Below are 18,395 nucleotides of genomic sequence, written 5' to 3' on the forward strand. Positions count from 1 at the left end.
TATTTTTTCTTTGAGAATGTTCTTCAGTATTTTTTATGCTGTATCTGAAGCTGTAGTAATTTGCTTTGGGTCTCTACTTACAACTTACAAACAAAATTCAGGTATAAGGAACCTGGATTTTTAGAACTGTGTGATTGGAGACCATAGGAAGCACAAAAATTACCTGTAAGGTTTTGAGAGATGTTTGAAATGGATAAAGATTTCAGGTAGGCTGGCAACTCTTTAAGTCTGGTACAGTTTGCCTGAGACAATAATGTGTCCAGGTAATGTCAAATTAAGTTGTACTGCCAGCAGCCTTCTATTAAGCTTCCACAGAGAATTATGCTCCATCACCAGCAGGCAGCTCTAATTTTGAAATCATTGCAAATATTGTGTTTCATTTTCCAGCAAGGACTGTTTCCACAGTAATTCTCAGACTTGTCTCTCTTGGCTGTCTTGTTTGATAAAGTATTCTTTGTCCCTACCTGAAATAGAATTTAAAAAATTGTAGCAACTAAGTTGGTCATAAATGATCCATTATTATTTTTTTACCCTAACTCCCATTTGGGAAGAAAAGTTTAGCAGTTTTTAGTCTGTGTTTGGTCTTGTTCTAAGGATAATAAGAATTTAATTTGTCTCTCCAGAAGAGGAAGGAATTTCAGGTAATCCATGTCAGTATCTTTATGCTTTTCTAAGTTGATAGAGGTAGATGTTGGAGGATGTTATAATGCATTATCAATTCCTGCTCTTCTGTGAGAGTGTAGATAGCTCAGAGTCTGCCACGCTGTCTCAGGGTCTTGCTGTCAGCCAATTTTTGCATTTCCAGTGGAACTCAACTTTGTCTGGCATTTGGCATTGCAGAGAGGAGAGGTGAAGTGGTTAGTGCATGGTGACCTCTGTGTTAGCCTGTGTGGCTGCAGAATGGGAGCTAGAAAGTAGGGAAACTCTGATTTTTCAGTGTGACTGCTGTATCAACACTTTTTCTAAAACATTGGAGAGAAATTAATAAAATGCCAATTCAAAATTAGTATCTGAACTTTGCAAGCACCAATAAAAATGTATTTTATTCCTTTACATTTCACCAGACAACATTATTTATATTACAGTTATATTTTTCTATGTATTAAGAAACTATTTGAAAAAAAAATACTACTTTCAGGAATAACATATATAACATATACTTTAGAATGACGTGCTGGATACATGTCTCTTTAAAAACTCCTCTATATAATAGAAAAGTATGATAGCATAAAATCTCTGAAGTATTAGTCTGTTTAAAGTTTTTGGTTTGTTGCATTAGACTAGACAAGGCAGAAACATTATTGGGGTATTTCTGTTGAAAAACTGATTAACAGTGTGTGAGAACACGGTTTGATTTGTCTAACTAGGAATGTTTTTGTTCTATGATTAAAAAAATAAATATAAGAGTATTTTGAAATTAGCCATGCAGTGGAAATCCAGATATTTGTTTTATAGGTGAAACAGTTGTTATTGTTTTGAATTTATCATTTATGCATTGTATTCTTCCTTATTCTTTGTTTTTGATTAAGAGGAATTTTGTGTCCTGGATGATGCTAAAAGTTTTTTTTTCATTAAGTGAACTGTACTAGGGGTTATAATCTGGGATACTAAAGTCAGTGGGATAAGAATGGGCGTTGAATACTTTATGATTGTAGAGTATTGATAATACATGGCAATTTTTTTCTCCCAAAGCTGTGAATGTTATAGTATATTAATTTATATAATCAAACATTATACAATTTTAAGTTTAGAATTGTGTATGGTATTGTATATTCTTTTGCTTTAGTGATCTGGTAATATTAATACTTGATTTCCATTTTTGCCTAATTAGACGTGCAGCTTTGACAAATGACATTCTGCTTCTCACTGGCCAGCTCTCCTGGCCTTGTCATTATTACTGATGGGTTCATGTTGCTGCTGCAGGCAAAATAAGCAATTCTGCATTGTAGGGACTTTATGATTTTTCTACTTTGTTCTTCTTCCCAGAGCAGTAAAAACTGGAGGGCAGCAGTTGACTTGTGTGGGCGGCTTCTAACTGCACATGGTCAAGGCTATAAAAAAAGTGGATTACCTGCTAGCCATACAACAGATTCTTTACAGGTATGTTTAAAGGTATTCCCTTGTCACTTTTTTCCCAACAATATTCATAGTGCCTTTTTGTTTTTGACATGGTCAAACTCCTTTTCCTAGCTGTAACATAGAAATGGAGGTTATTTAAGTATTTTAGCAAGTCACTTTTTCTGTTTATGTAAAGGCCTTCATTAAAACAAACTTGGTTATTTAAAGAAAATCCAGTCTCAATTCTATGTTTTTAAAGGTTTTTACACTAGTAAAATGGAATCTATTTTGCTGTTATGAAAGACTCACTCTGCTAAAGTTCATAGAACTATCTAGATTGTGAACTTCATAGTAAGATTCCATATGTTAGAAATGTGTTTCATGTTGCTAAGAAGAATCCAAATTAATAAAATACTTCAAGTGATTCAAATGTGATCAGATAAAAACTCATGTTTTTGACCGTAGTGATTATAAAGCTCAGAGTTTCACTGAAAGATTTTTAAGAATACCATAAAGTTGGAAAAGCAGTTAAAATACCAGACTGATAATTTGTACATGCCAACTCATTTCAGAGAGGTGTTCTAATTTTGAAGCAGGTTAGTTTTTAAACTTCATCTTAAAAATCTTACTGCCTTTACTAACAAACATCGGTCCTTTGAGTTTTGTTTTAATGATTGGATAAAAAGTACTATGTAAAAGAACAGGTAAGTATAGATCCTGATTCTTTTCAGGAATAGAGAAAGTCTTAATTCATCTTTTATTAGAAAAAGTTGAAAAGTTGAAGTTGTATTGGATGCAGCTTTTGATTGAAGCTAATAACAGACCTTCTCTTTCCTTTTTTTATATGTATTAATTTTTAGCTGTGGTTTGTGAGACTAGCACTGCTGGTAAAACTGAATCTGTTCCAAAATGCAGAAATGGAATTTGAACCATTTGGAAATTTAGACCAGCCTGATCTTTATTATGAATATTACCCTAACGTATACCCTGGACGTAAAGGTAAAACACTTGATTTATTAAATGCTTTTATTTTTTTCCATTTTGACCAGTCATTATAAAATATTGGTTGGATTCAGAAGGTTTTTAAGCCTAAAGCATTGGAGAGCTTTGGATAATATTTGTTTTGGTTTGTTTTTTTGCCCAGAAGAACATGATTGGTTAGTATTTAAAGTATTGCTCGCATTATGGACGTGGCAATAAGCAGTAACAGCAGGTAGAGCAATATAGGTAGGCAGTATATTTCGTGATGCTGCTACAGAGGAATGTTTTTAACAAGTAAATAAAATATTATAATATTTTATTATAAATTAAAAACTACCAACCTTGAGTAGTTCATTTTACCCAAAAACAGGCTTGAAAGATGATCAGAGAGTTTGTGGAAACAGTATAAGCTTTTTCCTCTTCAGTTCATCCAGGTAATATCACTGTGTTATTTTTAACCCTTGCATACCCATACACTACTGCAGGTGTTATTTCCTGGTTTCTATGATTAAAAGAAAAATCCTAAGTGTAGAACAAAGTTAATAATTCTTCTTAATTGAAATATGATTAAATGTAATATTATTTGCTAAATAATTGAAAGTAAGTAAAAATCAGAGACTTACTATATATCTCATTATTGAAGAGAGCAAGAACAACAACAGCTTCAATTCCTTTTAAACAGTTTGTGTCAAGTTACAAATGCACTACTTCCCACTGCTCCAAATAGCCCATAGGTTAACCACATAGTTCAACTACACCAGATACTCTAGTTCTCCACTTGTCTGGGTTTGAAAAATTGCTATTTTTGAGAGCAATTTTGCTCCTGTTCAGGCTATTTCAAAATTATTTTTTTATATCTGTTGTTTAGAAAAGAATAACTCTCTGATGCAAGTACACTGTTGAGTGTTCTTAATGTTCTTTAACTTTCGTGTTTGAGCCACAGTGTGTAATAAAACATTTGTAAAAAGCAGTTGTTACAGGCAGTGCGACTCTCTGAAAAATTACAGTCCATTTTCCATGAGATGCTGATAACCTTGATGGCTAGAAAGATAGAAGATTTTGAGGTTGTTGAGGAAGGGAAGTTGGTGTCAGAAAGTTCACGATTTTTTGCAGAGTATTTTGCTTAGTGATGCAAAAGATCAGTTGCAACCCAGCAAAGCAAACATGGACTTCCTAGAACAACTCTCTCCGGCATTACTCATCGTCCTTCAGGTAATCACAGGCAATCCACTGGGAAGGAACTGTGTTGGTTGGAAGAGTGAAAGAGGTCCTGGTCATCAGATTGGACAGCTTTTTGTGCCTGGTGTTCTTAGGGCAACTGCACACATGATGCTACAGCAGTAGTAGTCTTCTGCAGGACATACGTATGTCTCTTTTTCAATATTAAAAATAAGCTATTTTGTCTAAGAAAAATCCTTGCAGTTTGTGTCAGTATTTGAGGCTTGTGGCACTTGAGTGCTTGTGCCACAGATGGTGCAGGGAGCAGCAGTTCTGGACAGTCTGGCCAGGTGTTGCAATCACCTGTCCTGTGATTGAGCTTTGGATCCTGGAGCAATCTCTCAACCACTGTGGCTATTTCATGCAAGTTATGAGGACATTGATGGTAGAAAAAGGTGAGCTTAAGGAAAATAGTCTATTTCATAATTATATGCTTCAGTTAATTTTTAACAGTTGAACATACCAACTGGGATCATAATCTGATAATTTATAAGGAAAATAGGATGAAGGTTGAAAGGAGCTAACCTGCTAGTTGTAGGTAACTCATATGCATATGGTTATGAAGTGGGAGCAGCTATCAAACATTTCTTACATTGTTTTGAGGAGAGAGAAATGCCATTTGCAGGGATGTAGGAGAACACACTTTTTCATCTAACATTAAACTATGCTATGCTGGATTATGGATAGAGAAATTTAGTATACATGCATTGTTAACCAACTAATTTAAATAATAAAATACAGATAAATCATTCTTATGTTTGGTTGAAATATATTAGTATGAATACACAATCCACTGCTATTTGGCAATTTTGTGTATCATTTTGTGGTGTAATAAGCATAAAAGAAAGGGCTTAATTCAACATTTTAATTTTGATTCATGGTATATTAATGGAGTAAGCACTTAAAAGTCAATTTAAAAAGTGAGAGTACAGATATAAATAATGTACCCATTAATTGTAATGCAGATAATACTTTGCATAATTCCTTTCTATTCAGTATATTCATAATAAAAAATGTAATACATGTGGAAGTTTTCTGGGTTTTATATGTGAGGTAGGGAAAGTTCAAAACTTACAGCAGTGAGAATAGCCCCACATCCATTAATCTCTGAGAAATCAATCTCAGAGAATTTACAGTAATTTCACGATTATAAGCCGCACCATTTTGACTAAAATTTTGGCCCGAACCCAAAGTGCGGCTTATAATCAGGTGCGGCTTATATATGGACAAAGAACGAAAAGTTGCTGTTTTAGTTTGGAGGACAGGTGTCTGCTGAGAAAGGCAGGAGTTTCTCTTTGAAATGGAGAATGCAAACCCCCTCTCTCCAAATTATCATAATTTTGAAATCAAGAGGCTTTCAGGCAAAAATATGGGAATTAGCAATAACAGTTCTTTTCTAGGGAAATTAAAATAGAAATACAGTACTACAAAGAAACAAACTCCAAACCCTGACAAAGTCAGAGTACAACCTGACACCGTCAGGCAGGGTGTTGGTAGCAGTCCCATTAAATGGTGATTGCAGTCCCCTTGCAGTGACAGATGTGGTTCAGTTGGAGCAGTGCTCCTGCAGAAGGTGCAGTTTCCCTCTGGAGGTCCAGTGGTGATGTGGAGAAATCCGGTTTTCCTCTGGAGTCCAGTGGAGAAAGGGGCTCCCTTATTGTCCCAAAACCTCTGTTTTTATCTTGGTAAGAAATGTTGGGCACTTCCCCCTGGCTGGAGCAACTTCCAATGGGATGCAGTAATTTTATCAGTCACGCAGTGGGACTCAATGGGCCATGAGCAGAAAATGACTGGCTGGAGGAAGGATGGGTTGTGAAAAGATAAAGAACAATGCCCTGCCTGGTTTCAATGGATGGCCCATTAGCAGATTATCTGCCATTGAGATAAGGATCACTGTCCCCACCCTCAACAGATGGTGATAGAACTGATACCTTTGATCACACTCTGTATTGTAACATGCGGCTTATAATCAGGTGCGGCTTATATATGGACAAAAACCAAAAAGTTGCTGAAACCCAGAAGTGCGGCTTATAATCAGTGCGGCTTATAATCGTGAAATTACTGTAAGTTACAAGTAACTATATGAAAAGTAAAAGATTCGTTTTCATTAATTTAACTTAACATGGCCAACATATCCTCTTAATTTCCCTCTGAAACTCACCGAAAGTTGTTTCCCTTTCAGCTGTGCTGCTAATCTCCATTTCCTCCTCGTATTTTGTACGGTATTTGCAGCCACGATGTGCATTGATCCCATTATTGTTGTCTTTATCATGGCTGTGAGATCTAGTCCTTCTGGAATCTTCCAAGTTTCTTTGGGCTCTTCGTTCAGTTACCTGCATTGCCTGTAGCAGTGCAGCCTGCCAGGACATTAATTCTCCTGCGATCTTGGTGTTGGCCAGCGGCATTGGTTAAGGCACTCATAGATTATCCCTGATTGATGAGGAGCAGAGGACAAACTGTTCTCATTTTCTAGTAAAATCTTAAAATTCTTTAGTTACAAATTTATTTATTTTTAAACTCATCTGTGTAAAGACGCTAGAAGTCCTATTTTTACATATAATTTTTTTGTTTCGTAATAGGTAGATCCTTAGGTCAAGAACCTTGTTTCAGATGGCTTCCTGCACATCTCCATTGTACTGTGTGGGATAGATAAGGCTGAATTTTTGTCATTGTTCTCATGACAGATGGATTTCAGGAATTTTTTTAAGGATTTTAACTTTATATTTACACGGTCTGACCCACTTCTATTCATACCATTTGTGTGTTCCTTGTGATATATAGTAAACTCTCATATGATAGCTTGCCTAACCTGAGACAGCCTTTCCATTGTTACTGCCAGTGTGTTTCTGAACCTGTGAGAGCCAACAATTAAAACAGAACATTAAAATGCTATTTCATTCTTTTATGAGGTAATTTGGTCTTGTTTCTGGTTAATAGAGCAGAAAGTTCCACAAAAGTTAATGCTACCAAAAACAGTCTTCTAAAGCTACAAAACTTGTGAATAATGTATTTTGTATTGTGAAGGAGGAAAAAAAATAAACTATGCATAAGTGAAAATTTAACTTCTGCTCCCCTGACCAGAAGCTTATGTAAACATGGGATGGGGTTTCTTTCCCTTTCCCCTTTTCATCTCTTTGTGATGATGCAGCATCATCTGTATTGTCTGAATGAAATCAGTTGTCTGTTCTCTGGTGGGAAGAGCCTAAATAAGGAACATGGCATTAACTAGAAATTTACTTCATAGTGTATTCCTTCCCTTGAGCTTCGGTTTCAATACCAACACAAGATTTTGAAAAGTGTGGCGGTGTTGGGACTAGGAATACACTAGGATACACTAGTGTGTCCTGCAGTAGGATGGCACTTCTGGATAGTGATAATTTTAAAAAATAACATAAATATTACATGTATCTTTTTTTTTCTATCTGTATAAAACAGTGTGAGTCTAGATATCACAACTTCTTTAGCACTTTTCAGTGTTGATACTTTTATTACATTATTATCTACTGTATTTAGAATTTTTATCAGAAATAATGAAAAAGTTTATAGAAAAAAAATCTGTGATTTCATTTTTAATGTGTCCTTAGTTAATTATAAATAATTTTAATTTTTTTCTTTTATTCAGTTTTGAAATTCCAGTTTTTCTAAAGGAATCATATCATACATGGTCTAGAGCTGTCACACTAACCCATGTTGTTAGTAAGTTTTCAGTGCTGATGTCTAAAGTGAACTGTAATAATTGTAACTACATTTTGTAAACTTATAAAATAGCAAATTTTGTAGTGATAAACTTGTTTTATGCCTGTTGATACAGAGATACTGTGTTAACTATGAAAACATTTATCCAAAGTATTTCTCTAATACCCACAAATGATATTTTACAGGTGTCTGGACTGTGTGTAGTGCAGAGGACTCAGTACAGTTGCAGGGTCTACTTGAAGCTTGGTCCTGTTTCAGCCTATGCCAGAAGTAAAGACAGGCTTAGGTTGGGGAAATTCTCCTTTATGTGATGCCTCTACATTGGTGTTTGGCCATTTTGAGTTTACTGTCTTCCTTTCTTTTCTCTTCTACATGTCTATGCTAGTAGGAGGCAGACTGGCTGAAGCTTCCCTTTTTTAATTTATGGGGTCTGAGGATGCTAAAAATCATCCTTTTTTTCACACTCATCAGATTTGGTTAGTGGGATAACTGGCAGAATGTGAAGTGGTTTGGGGAAAAAGACTAATAATAAAGGATTAATAATAAAAGATTGTGGTAGGTAGAGAAACAAAAGGAAGTAATCAATGTAAAAACAAGGAGAAGAAATGCACAGGATAAAGAAATGATGTCTTAGAGAGTGCTCCTCTTTGTGAATGAATTTTGCAGGACAGCAGAAAAAAATACTCCATTGTTACGCGTGGTACTGTTTTTTCTCTCGTGTGTTACCACAAGTACTGCCTTAAGTTATCGCTCCCATGCCAACTAATTCAGTTTTGACAGTTGCTCAGGAGAGTTCTTCATTCAAGCTTGTGTTGACAGTTAAAAACATATGAAAACCTCTAGTGGAACTGGTTAGCCATTATTTTGTTTGCATGATTGTGTACCTCTCTTCTGCCTCTTTAAATTCACTGTTCTGTTGCTTCAGAGCTACTGTCTACCTGTAAAATCAGCTAATACAGCTTGAATAAATACCACTCAAATGTTGTGACTCCACTTGGTTATTCAGGCTCCTCAGACATGGAATTAGAAATTTTTCTGAAATGATACAGATATTTTAGTTAAGAAATATATGTATAATCTAAAGGGGTAGAGTACTGCTAAACTACTTAGTTGTGCATTCTTTCCCAAGGCTACATAGTCTCATTGTAGACAGTGCCAACTTTACATAGGATTTCTTAATACTATGATCAATTTCTAAATTCTGCCGTATTACAGTTATCAGTAGGTAATATTTAGGGTGATGTCTTTGCTTCAGGGCAATTTTTGTAGAGTTTTCCTGCATTCTTTCTGTTACATTTTCCTTTCTTAGATGCAAGTAACTCCAAATTACTGAAAGGTATTTTTGAAACTTTTTGAACCATGGTTCAGAGTTTCTATTTTTAGGTCATGTGCAGTTAAATTGTGAAGTACATGCAAGCATGTAATTTCAGGTAAAATTATCAAAACATTTTCTTTAAATAGTTGCAAACATTTAGTCTCCTATCTCATCTTCAGTCTCTCTGTATTGAAGATAATAAACAGGTAACTGTTTTTTTACCTTCAAAAATTGGAGGTAAAAAACTTGGAAACTAATAGTTGAAATAGAATTTTTAAGTGTACTTTTAATTTCTAGTCATTGAAGCTAGGATTTGAAGTTTGCTACATTATCCCTCTTAAAAATCCTGTTAAGTATACAAATACATTGTTGGTAGAGGTACATTTGTGGATATAAAGGCAAGCATATATATATCTCTCTACGTATATGTGTAAAGCAGACTATTTTTCAGAAACTCCATTTTGTGTATTTCTCTTTTACCCAGTGAAGGAAGGAATTGTTTCTTTTGTTTTGGTTTGGGGATTTTTACTATTGTAAGATCCCACTTTATTCTTTCAGTAATTGATAATCTCTTCTATTGCTTTTTGGTGTTTGAGATTTGTTGAACACGCTGTAGAAGGCAGATCAGAAAGCATTTCTAGATACTGATTTGCAACAAGAGAATTCAAAGATAAAATAACTGGTCATTGGAATACTCTGCTCCAAAAGGGCTGCAGATGAGGACTGCAGTTTGAATTTGATTGACATGAGGTGATGTTTATGTTTTGACAGTTATGAAAATCTGCAGCTGTTCATAAAGAAATAGAAATTGAAATCTGTGGTCTTAGAAAATTCTACCTGATCTTGCTCTTTATTCCATCTGTTCCCATGCTTTCAGTGTATCCATTTTCCTTTCAGCAGGCCATTTTTTCTTAGTTTTGCCTTTTTGTATGATGTTAATACATATATATATATATACGAATGATATTAATTCATGTGAAAGTGACAATCAAACATCACATTCTTTGAAAAAATCCCCAGTGTATTTAAAAGTGATTGCTAAGAAAATTGTTTTAAACCATTTTCCATTATAATTTTTTTATACATTATTATGAAACCCCTAAAGAAGAGCAACAGAGGTCAACTGTAAAACATCAGGCTAGAATAAGACCTGTTTAACTTAAAGATAAAATTTCAATATATCACAGTAATTGTAAGGTATTGCCTTCTGTGGAAATTTTCTAAGCTTAGCTGGCATAGTTTTACTGTGTAAGAGGACGTGACTGTAGAAATCAGAAGTATGAAGTAGAAAGCAAAATCCATTCTCCTCTGCTGACTAAACATTTTAATTACAGGATATGCTGTTTGTTTTAAATACTTCCTTGACATGTTGCCCTGTTAAATTCAGTGCTAAGTGAAATATAATAGAGTACACAGGTTTAATTCAGAGTAGTTTCTTCAGAGTTTCAGACTGTAGAAGGAAGTCTGATAAATTCAGTATTTATAAAATTTTCTTGTCCCTAGTGGGATGCCACAGGAATAAATACATATGCCTGCTTGTAATAGAAACCTGTTACAAAGAAATATGGCTTTGCCTGCGTGTTTTAAGTGGCCTAAAAGTTAGTAGGTGAAACTTTTCAGAAAAAGATAATGTAATCCTTAGTCTAACAAACACATGTATTATTTCTGTTACAGCTGAGTGTTAATCAGTCAAGTGTACCTTCTTGGTTTTGTGGGGGTTTTTTTCCCAATATAAGTATGCTAATTGAGGGAAGTATAGAGTTTTTTTCCCTGCTAATCTTTTTTTTTTTTCATTAAATTTTCTACTCAAAATTCTGGAACCTGCCTTTCAGACTTTCCTAATACTATTATTATCAATGTATTTGAGTCATCAGCAAATGTCATTTACTTCTTCCCAATTGTTTTCTTGTTAAACTAGACAATGTACAATGAAAATCAGTGTTTTCTGAAAATCTTCTGCCTCTTTTAAGTCCACCTCTTGTCAGTTCTCAAACAGCTGTTAATCAGTTACAGAATTACATTGGTGAACAGATCTCTTTGCATACATTTTCTATTACAGTAATTTCACGATTACAAGCCGCACCTGATTGTAAGCTGCAGCTCTGGGTGTCGGCAACATTTAGGTCTTTGTCTGTATATAAGCCACACCGGATTATTAGCCGCACTTTCGTTCGCAGCAAGGATCCGCATGCAACTTTCACAAAGTTGCCAATTAGTAACAGAATTGTGGGATCACAGGGTTTACTGCCTCGGCCCTGCTCGGGGGGCCCACGAGGGAGTGGCCCCGGCCCCACTCACTGCTGCCACTGAGAAGTGGGGCTGTGGCGTCCCCGACTGCTGCCACCGGGAGGCGCTGCCGCGCTCCCCAGGGCCAGGCAGCGCCACAGCGCCCCCCGGGGTCAGGCAGCGCTGCCGCTGCCCCGCCGCTGCCCTGCCGCCTGGGACCGGGCGGGCTCAGGCTACAGCTCGGCTTGGACTTCCAGGTCGGGAAATTTCTGAATTTTGTTCATGTATTGGCCACTCCTGAGTGTAAGCCACACTTTCAGGTTAGGAGCAAAATTTCAGTCAAAATGGTGCGGCTTATAATCGTGAAATTACTGTACTTCCATGTGTTTCTTTTTGAGAAGTGTATGTAAATATGCTTGCATGAGTAGCACTCATTGAAAACTTTACCAGATCTAAGTAAATTTATGCCCTTTATTTAGCCAGAAAATCAGTCTATTACTGTAGGAACTGAATTAGATACGTTACCCATACCTCATACAATTTAACTAAAAAGAAGTTTACGTGTAGACGGGAGCATATCTGGGAAAATGCACTCAACCAAAAATCTAAAGAGTTTATAATTTATGAGGTCTGTATTTGGATTGAGTGTATTTAAGGTGTGTATTTGGATTGAGTGGCTTGAGTAGTGCTACAGGCTTTTTATGAGCCATTTGCTCATCTGATTTGACCTGAAATTACACAATACTGTTCACATGGACTGGTAAGAAAGCCTCACCAGTGGTGAAAGGGCATTTCTTTTCTCCCTTCCCTAGTTAGCACATTTGTATGAGAGCACATGTAGTTTTGTGCATTCTCAAAAAAAAAAAAATCTGCTATTCAGAAGGATTACAAGGAAACTGAGAAAGAGGGCAGAAAGAGCTAGTGTTTCTGATATCTTTAATAAAGTTAGTAACTTGCTTAATAAGCAATAAGTAATGGACATTGGATGGATTTACTGGATGTTTATAGTAAAATTTCTTCTCTTTGTGTCATGAGTTTCAAAGAGAGGAAACAGATGCTAGAGTTTTAGATCTTCTTTTGAGACATTGTAATACAAAATCTGGTTTGAAAATTCTTTACAGTAACTAACCTTACACCCTGAGCCAGCTTTCTTCTGGTTTTGTTTGAGAGATCTGTCACCACACTTGCTGTACTACTGAGGATCTCACTGGGATGTTTTTGGTCACAAGCTGTGAAGGAAATACTAAATGGTTGAGAAATAATACATCCATACAGTATATTTTGAAGTAATATAATTCTGAATGCTTGTTACAACTGTGGATTTAGTTATAATAGAAGAGAAATCAGATTCTTATGGAGTCTAAGTTGACCTGGAGTTGCATTCGTCATTCTGACATCCTCTGACACTACTTCTGAAGATGTAGATTGGTAATGAGTTATTCTTTCCTCCCACAGGGATTGTAGTAGAGTGGTTTCGTTCAGCAATACATAAGATCAATGATTTACAAAATACGGAATTTTAAAAAAACCATATCACAAAACATCATGTAAATTTTATAAAAAATTGATAATGTGAGATGTTTTCGTCTGTCCTTCATTAAATACCTGTCTATTTGTATGTTGAGTTCTGGTACTAATTCAGGTTTTCTATATAAGTGTTTATTTAATTGACCTTTTGTTGCATTTTACAAGAGGGTGTAAACATACAAAGTTGTTCAGAACTGGCAGTGCTGCAACAGTCATGAACCAAAACGTTGCTAAACCTTTAGCTTCTTTCACTTTTTACAAAATTTTTCCCCCTTTTTTTTACCTTTGCCTCAGAATTTCCATTGAGTGCAGCAGAAGATGCATCATCAGTAAATTATGAGTACCTTCTCTCAAAGAGCAGTACCAAACTAACTGTTTCTAGGCACTGGTGGGTTTTTTTTGGCTGGATCACTGTTTGATTGTGGAGGTATTAGAATTTGGTCATTGGAGAGACTCATGATAGAGATAGAACCAGCCAGAGCTCAGATTTGCTTACATAAGTTTGCAGTTCAGTTTGCAACATGTCTGCAAAGCAATTTTTCTCTGGTATTTTGGCACAGAATTTACTGTTAAATTATTTTCAACTTCCTTTTTGTTGTTGTTCACTGCCTACACTGTGTATCCTCTGTCATACTAGGCACTATTCAGAATACATACATAAAATATTTTACATCGTTTGTGACTGGCTAAATCAACTTCTACATGTCCTTTAATAGAACTTCAAAGGCAGTTTTATTTTCCTAATGTGTCCTCCACGTATGATGATGCATGAAACTCCTGTGTGCGTCTATTACAGGAACACTGCAGTCAGGGAAGCCATTGGGAATAGTTAGCATCAGCAAAAGAGAATTTATGTAGATGTAAGTGGCTTACTGTGAAGGTCATAATTAGTGAGTCTTGTGATTAAAATTTTGTCAACCTTTAAAAAAAATTCTAGAAGCAGTGACTCATTTTGTATAGCATTTACTTCTTTGACATACAAACCTGTTAAGAACAGGTGCAAAAATCTATTTAGAAAGCTCCTGAGTCCTGTTTTTGAGAAAAGATGAGGCAAGAGGTAACTTGAGAGAGAAATCCCCTTAGAATATGTGTATAGCAAATGTACATATTAAAATATTAGCAATGTTATGATGCCTTGGCATGGCTACCTAAAGCAGAGGATAGACAAAATTAAGAGAATAAATCAGCCAGGGTGCCCATAAACATAGAGAGTGAGGTCTTTGGCAATACTACTACTACTACTTCAATAATTTAATAATAACAGCAATAACCACAACAATAGTAGTAGTATTAAACTAGTGTGAATTTCTTTTTCTCCCCAAATATTACCTAGAATTTCCTATTCTTTGATGTTTTGAATGAATCAGAAGTTGCATAAAAATATACCAAGAGGTTTTGCAGCCCCAGTTATATCTTTTTCACAAGCATACCTTGAAGGCCAGTAATTGCATCTTATTTCTTCTACATTGGTTGTAAAATATACATAATTATTAAATGCTAGTAGTAATGTAGCTGCAACTTGAGTAAACTTCATTTTTTTAATCCTTCATTTTAATTAGTTTAAAGAAATCTTCAATGAAATGTATTTCCCAGTACAACTTGTTTTTGAAAATTTGAGATAGGTACACCTTCTTCTTGCCTTCTTGATTATGATTTACTTGTGTTTGCCTATTTAAAATGTTTTAAACATGTTACATGATATAGCTGAGAAGAAGTTTCCTATTTTCTCATCTCCCACATTTTTCATCAGGAGAAGAAAAAGATATAAGGGCAAAATGGACTTTGTGATATAAACACTAGTGAGACATACCTTTTTTAATGTAGGCAAATCACAAACTGATCATTATAGCAAACACACATAACAAAATTAATTGTTTTTCTAGGTTCCATGGTTCCTTTCTCCATGCGCATTTTGCATGCTGAGCTTCCTCAGTACCTAGGAAATCCTCAGGAATCACTTGACAGACTGCATAGTATGAAGATAATCTGCACCAAGGTAACAGCATCTCTAGGCACTAACATTTCTTAACATTTAACAAATAAATGTTATTGTCCTAATAAAGAACATTGATTTTCAATTATGGTATTTTTTACTCCATCTTGATGCAAATAAGAAATTTGCTATTAAAAGTAATGAAATGCCTCTTCCATTTTGAGAGAGATCCTTCTCTGTGGTAGGTCTGGCTCAATTGAGCACAACAGAGGACAACTTTCATGCTTTTTCCAGACATGATGTGGAGCACAATAAACAGATGTGTTTAAGGGCGAGTAGGAGAGATTTCTTTCCTTCACTGAGCCATGTCCAGCTTGCTGAAAACAGTTGTTAATGACCTTGATCCTTCAGAAATAGTCCAAATAACTGGTTTTAGAAACAACAGCCATTTAGGAGTATAAATACAACCTGCTGAGTTTGGTTGGGGTTTTTGTTTTGTTTTGTCAAATGGTATAATATAAAATTATGGCCTAAACTCTAACATGGGATTTATTGGTGCTGAAACTGGAGTCATGGTGTTGTGTGCACTGACTTTATCCACTAAAACCAGCGACCCTGAACCATAAACATTTGTCCTTAAATGTTTTGTTTTTTTTCACAGAAATCTTTCCCTGGTAGTCCATTGCACCAGTGACCATGAGTTGTACAATGTGGTGAACTGTAGAAGAAATGCAACATTATTGCTTTAGCTATGACACTTGAAAGTTCAAAACTTTCAGATAAGATAAACATGTATGATTACTTTTCAGTGTTACTTGCAAGTTTCCTGTATTTCCTCCTTAAAGTAACTGGGATAAGGGAAGTGGAGGGATTTGATAATTGCCCATTGTGTAGCTGTAATGGCATTAGGTATATGAAATCGGCTTTCTACTAGCACAGTAATGTGTAGGAAAACCAAATATTTACAGTAAAAAACCCAGTTCTTTTTATTATGAGGGGGAAAAGGGAATGGTTTAGGTAATAAGAGGTGAAAGTGGCATTTTTTTTGTAAAGTTGGAAAGAATTGATTTGGAAACTGTTGAGAGATATATCTAATTTGGCCAAGAAGTGGTACTTCTTAGCACTTGACAACTGCTGTTACCTCTCGTCTAATATCACTGGCCAGCTATTCTCTCCAGCCCTCTTCATAAACAGTCCTCAATTTGAAGTAATTCTGCTCTTCTAGGAAATGCCACACATCTCCATTGCAGGATTTCATGGAGCTTCTACTAACATTTGCCTGCCTCAGTGTGCAGCAGATTGGCTGTTTCACATCTTGGGTTTATGCATTCTGGTATTAAGTGCTGCACTGTCTGCTCTCGGTCATGAAGGTTCCACAAGGTTCCAAAACTAAACTGGTTTCTAAGTTCCTTAATCTTGTAACAAAGAGAAAACTGAATGTGAAGGAGGGAGTGACTGGTGAGCAGGGCATCTTAAAGATTGCTGGTCAATAGGGGAATGAAATAAAAGGAAATAAACTCCATCCCCACAACACTCCTTTACAAGTCCCTTCAAGTCATCTACAGCCTCAAGGTGGCTTTAGAGGCCTCTGGTGTTTTTCTACAAGTGCATATTCACTGTAGCAAGGAAGCTTTTAAATTATAATACAAGATTTTGTTGAATATGAACTAGGCTGATTATTTGTTTAAATAAGGGAAACTGAATATAGTGGAGAATATTAAATAGAAATAAAGGAGAATTACAAATTGATATACACATATTTCCCTGCCCACTGTTCTTTAAGAACAGGTCTCTTTACTCATGTTCTCAGTCCATCAATTGCTGGTGATCTGGGTCACTGCAAATTCTGCGTTATCCCTTGGACCCTTGGAGAAGGTTGCTTTAAGCTACTCCACAATCTTCCACGAGCTCTTCTGAGGAGTCTCTTGTTCTCTGCACTTGGTTTTGGTTCAGAGGTTGTCACCTCTTTGCCTCTGCCTTCCTGTGTCTGAGTTTGCAAGGTTTCCCCTGTGTTAGTGTGTTCAGTTGCAGCAAGAAAGACAACAATATCCCTTTGGTTCTGATAGCTTCCTCTAGAGCCAGGATACAGTCGCCAGGACAAGCTATTGTCTCTGCTGATGGATGCTTATTTTTAAAGTACAGCAGACAGATAACTACTAACAAATAAAACATCCTTCTTGAAAATATTTCTGATTGGTTGTTCTAGATACCTCATTGCAGATTACTTCCATTTGTTTGCACTCATTTAAGTAGCTTTGTTTTTGGAGCAGTTCAAGGACAACTGTAGAAAGAAGAGTGTAAAAAAGTGTAAATATAATTGTGTTTTTAAAAGACAGTTGTAAATTTGTGGTAATTTAGCCATTTGAAGTCAGGGCTGGCTGATAAAAACATTGCTTTTATATGTTTTGATTTTTGTGTAGAATGCTGTTTGTCTAACAATCTCAATCTCAGCTGGAATGTTCAAGAATATGGTTCTAATACTTAAAAAACTCATGGCATAACCAAGAAAATAACATAAAGGATGTACACTCATTAGTCTTAATATTTGTATGTGACACTTGGGAGCCATTTGGGTTGTAACAGAATTAATTGGGGAGCTTTCAACCAAAAGCCTCTAGTGTTTTACCTCTCCATTGTAAAAAGTGGAAAAATAATCTTTGGTCATCCGTATTTACAGAAGGGCATACGAATCATCATTATGTAAATGAGATGATCTTGGAGTCATAAAAGCTAGAAGAAAGAAAAGACCTATTAGCTCACCTAGTCTGTCTCTCTGCAATGCAAGGTTGTTTTGTAGTTTTTAATGAGCCAGCCTATGGTGCTGAGGCCACATCCCCTGGGAGGTTATTCCAGGCTAATGGTAGTGCATTCTGATCATAAGAAAATTTGTCTTCCTGTTTAATTTCTCTTCCTTAATGTAATGGTGAGATTTTTTTCCTACCCAGTACTTGCTTTTAATCTGCTAAATTCTTTATTGCTTTTTGTTGTATATATTCTACAGACACCTGTCAACTTTAGATTAACTATTCCACTTAAAGATGAAACTATTTATTTTGTTTACTTGGTCTTTACAGCCTCCTTCTACTTACACTTCTCTGGTACCTGAAGCAGGATTGGAGGTTGGGTGCAAAACTGTTTTTTTTTAATTTTTCCTGAATATGTGTTTCCATATATATTTTTTCCTGCAATAATGTTTTTACATTTTCGAGTGCTCCTGCAAGTGTCTAATCAAGATCTGGTTAGGTATTTTACATCTTGTTCTATATGAACAACAGATGGGAAAGAAATTATCTGTAGTACGAAATGGGTTATAGCCTGGGAGAGGAATCCATTGAAATTGCTGCTGTCTCTGGGTTATTGCTGGTCTTCCCAACATAAACTGCCTCAATGAGTTGTTGCACCTCTAAGTCTGCCTTGAAATAAGCGGTCTTTGAACAGCCA

The 18,395-nt window shown here is 35.7% G+C and overlaps 1 protein-coding gene across 2 annotated transcripts in view; it reads left to right on the forward strand.

The window, feature by feature from the left end:
- TRAPPC12 (trafficking protein particle complex subunit 12) overlaps positions 1-18,395 on the forward strand; it is a 51,188-nt gene that overhangs the window by 11,538 nt on the left and 21,255 nt on the right. For both annotated transcript variants that reach the window (XM_033054750.2, XM_033054751.2), the window contains exons 4-6: positions 1,987-2,100; positions 2,919-3,057; positions 14,905-15,017. In XM_033054750.2, coding sequence (XP_032910641.1) covers positions 1,987-2,100; positions 2,919-3,057; positions 14,905-15,017 — 366 coding nt within the window. The remainder of the gene's footprint in view (positions 1-1,986; positions 2,101-2,918; positions 3,058-14,904; positions 15,018-18,395) is intronic.

This window comes from Catharus ustulatus, chromosome 3 (assembly GCF_009819885.2).
Source record: "Catharus ustulatus isolate bCatUst1 chromosome 3, bCatUst1.pri.v2, whole genome shotgun sequence".
Classification (NCBI taxonomy): domain Eukaryota; kingdom Metazoa; phylum Chordata; class Aves; order Passeriformes; family Turdidae; genus Catharus; species Catharus ustulatus.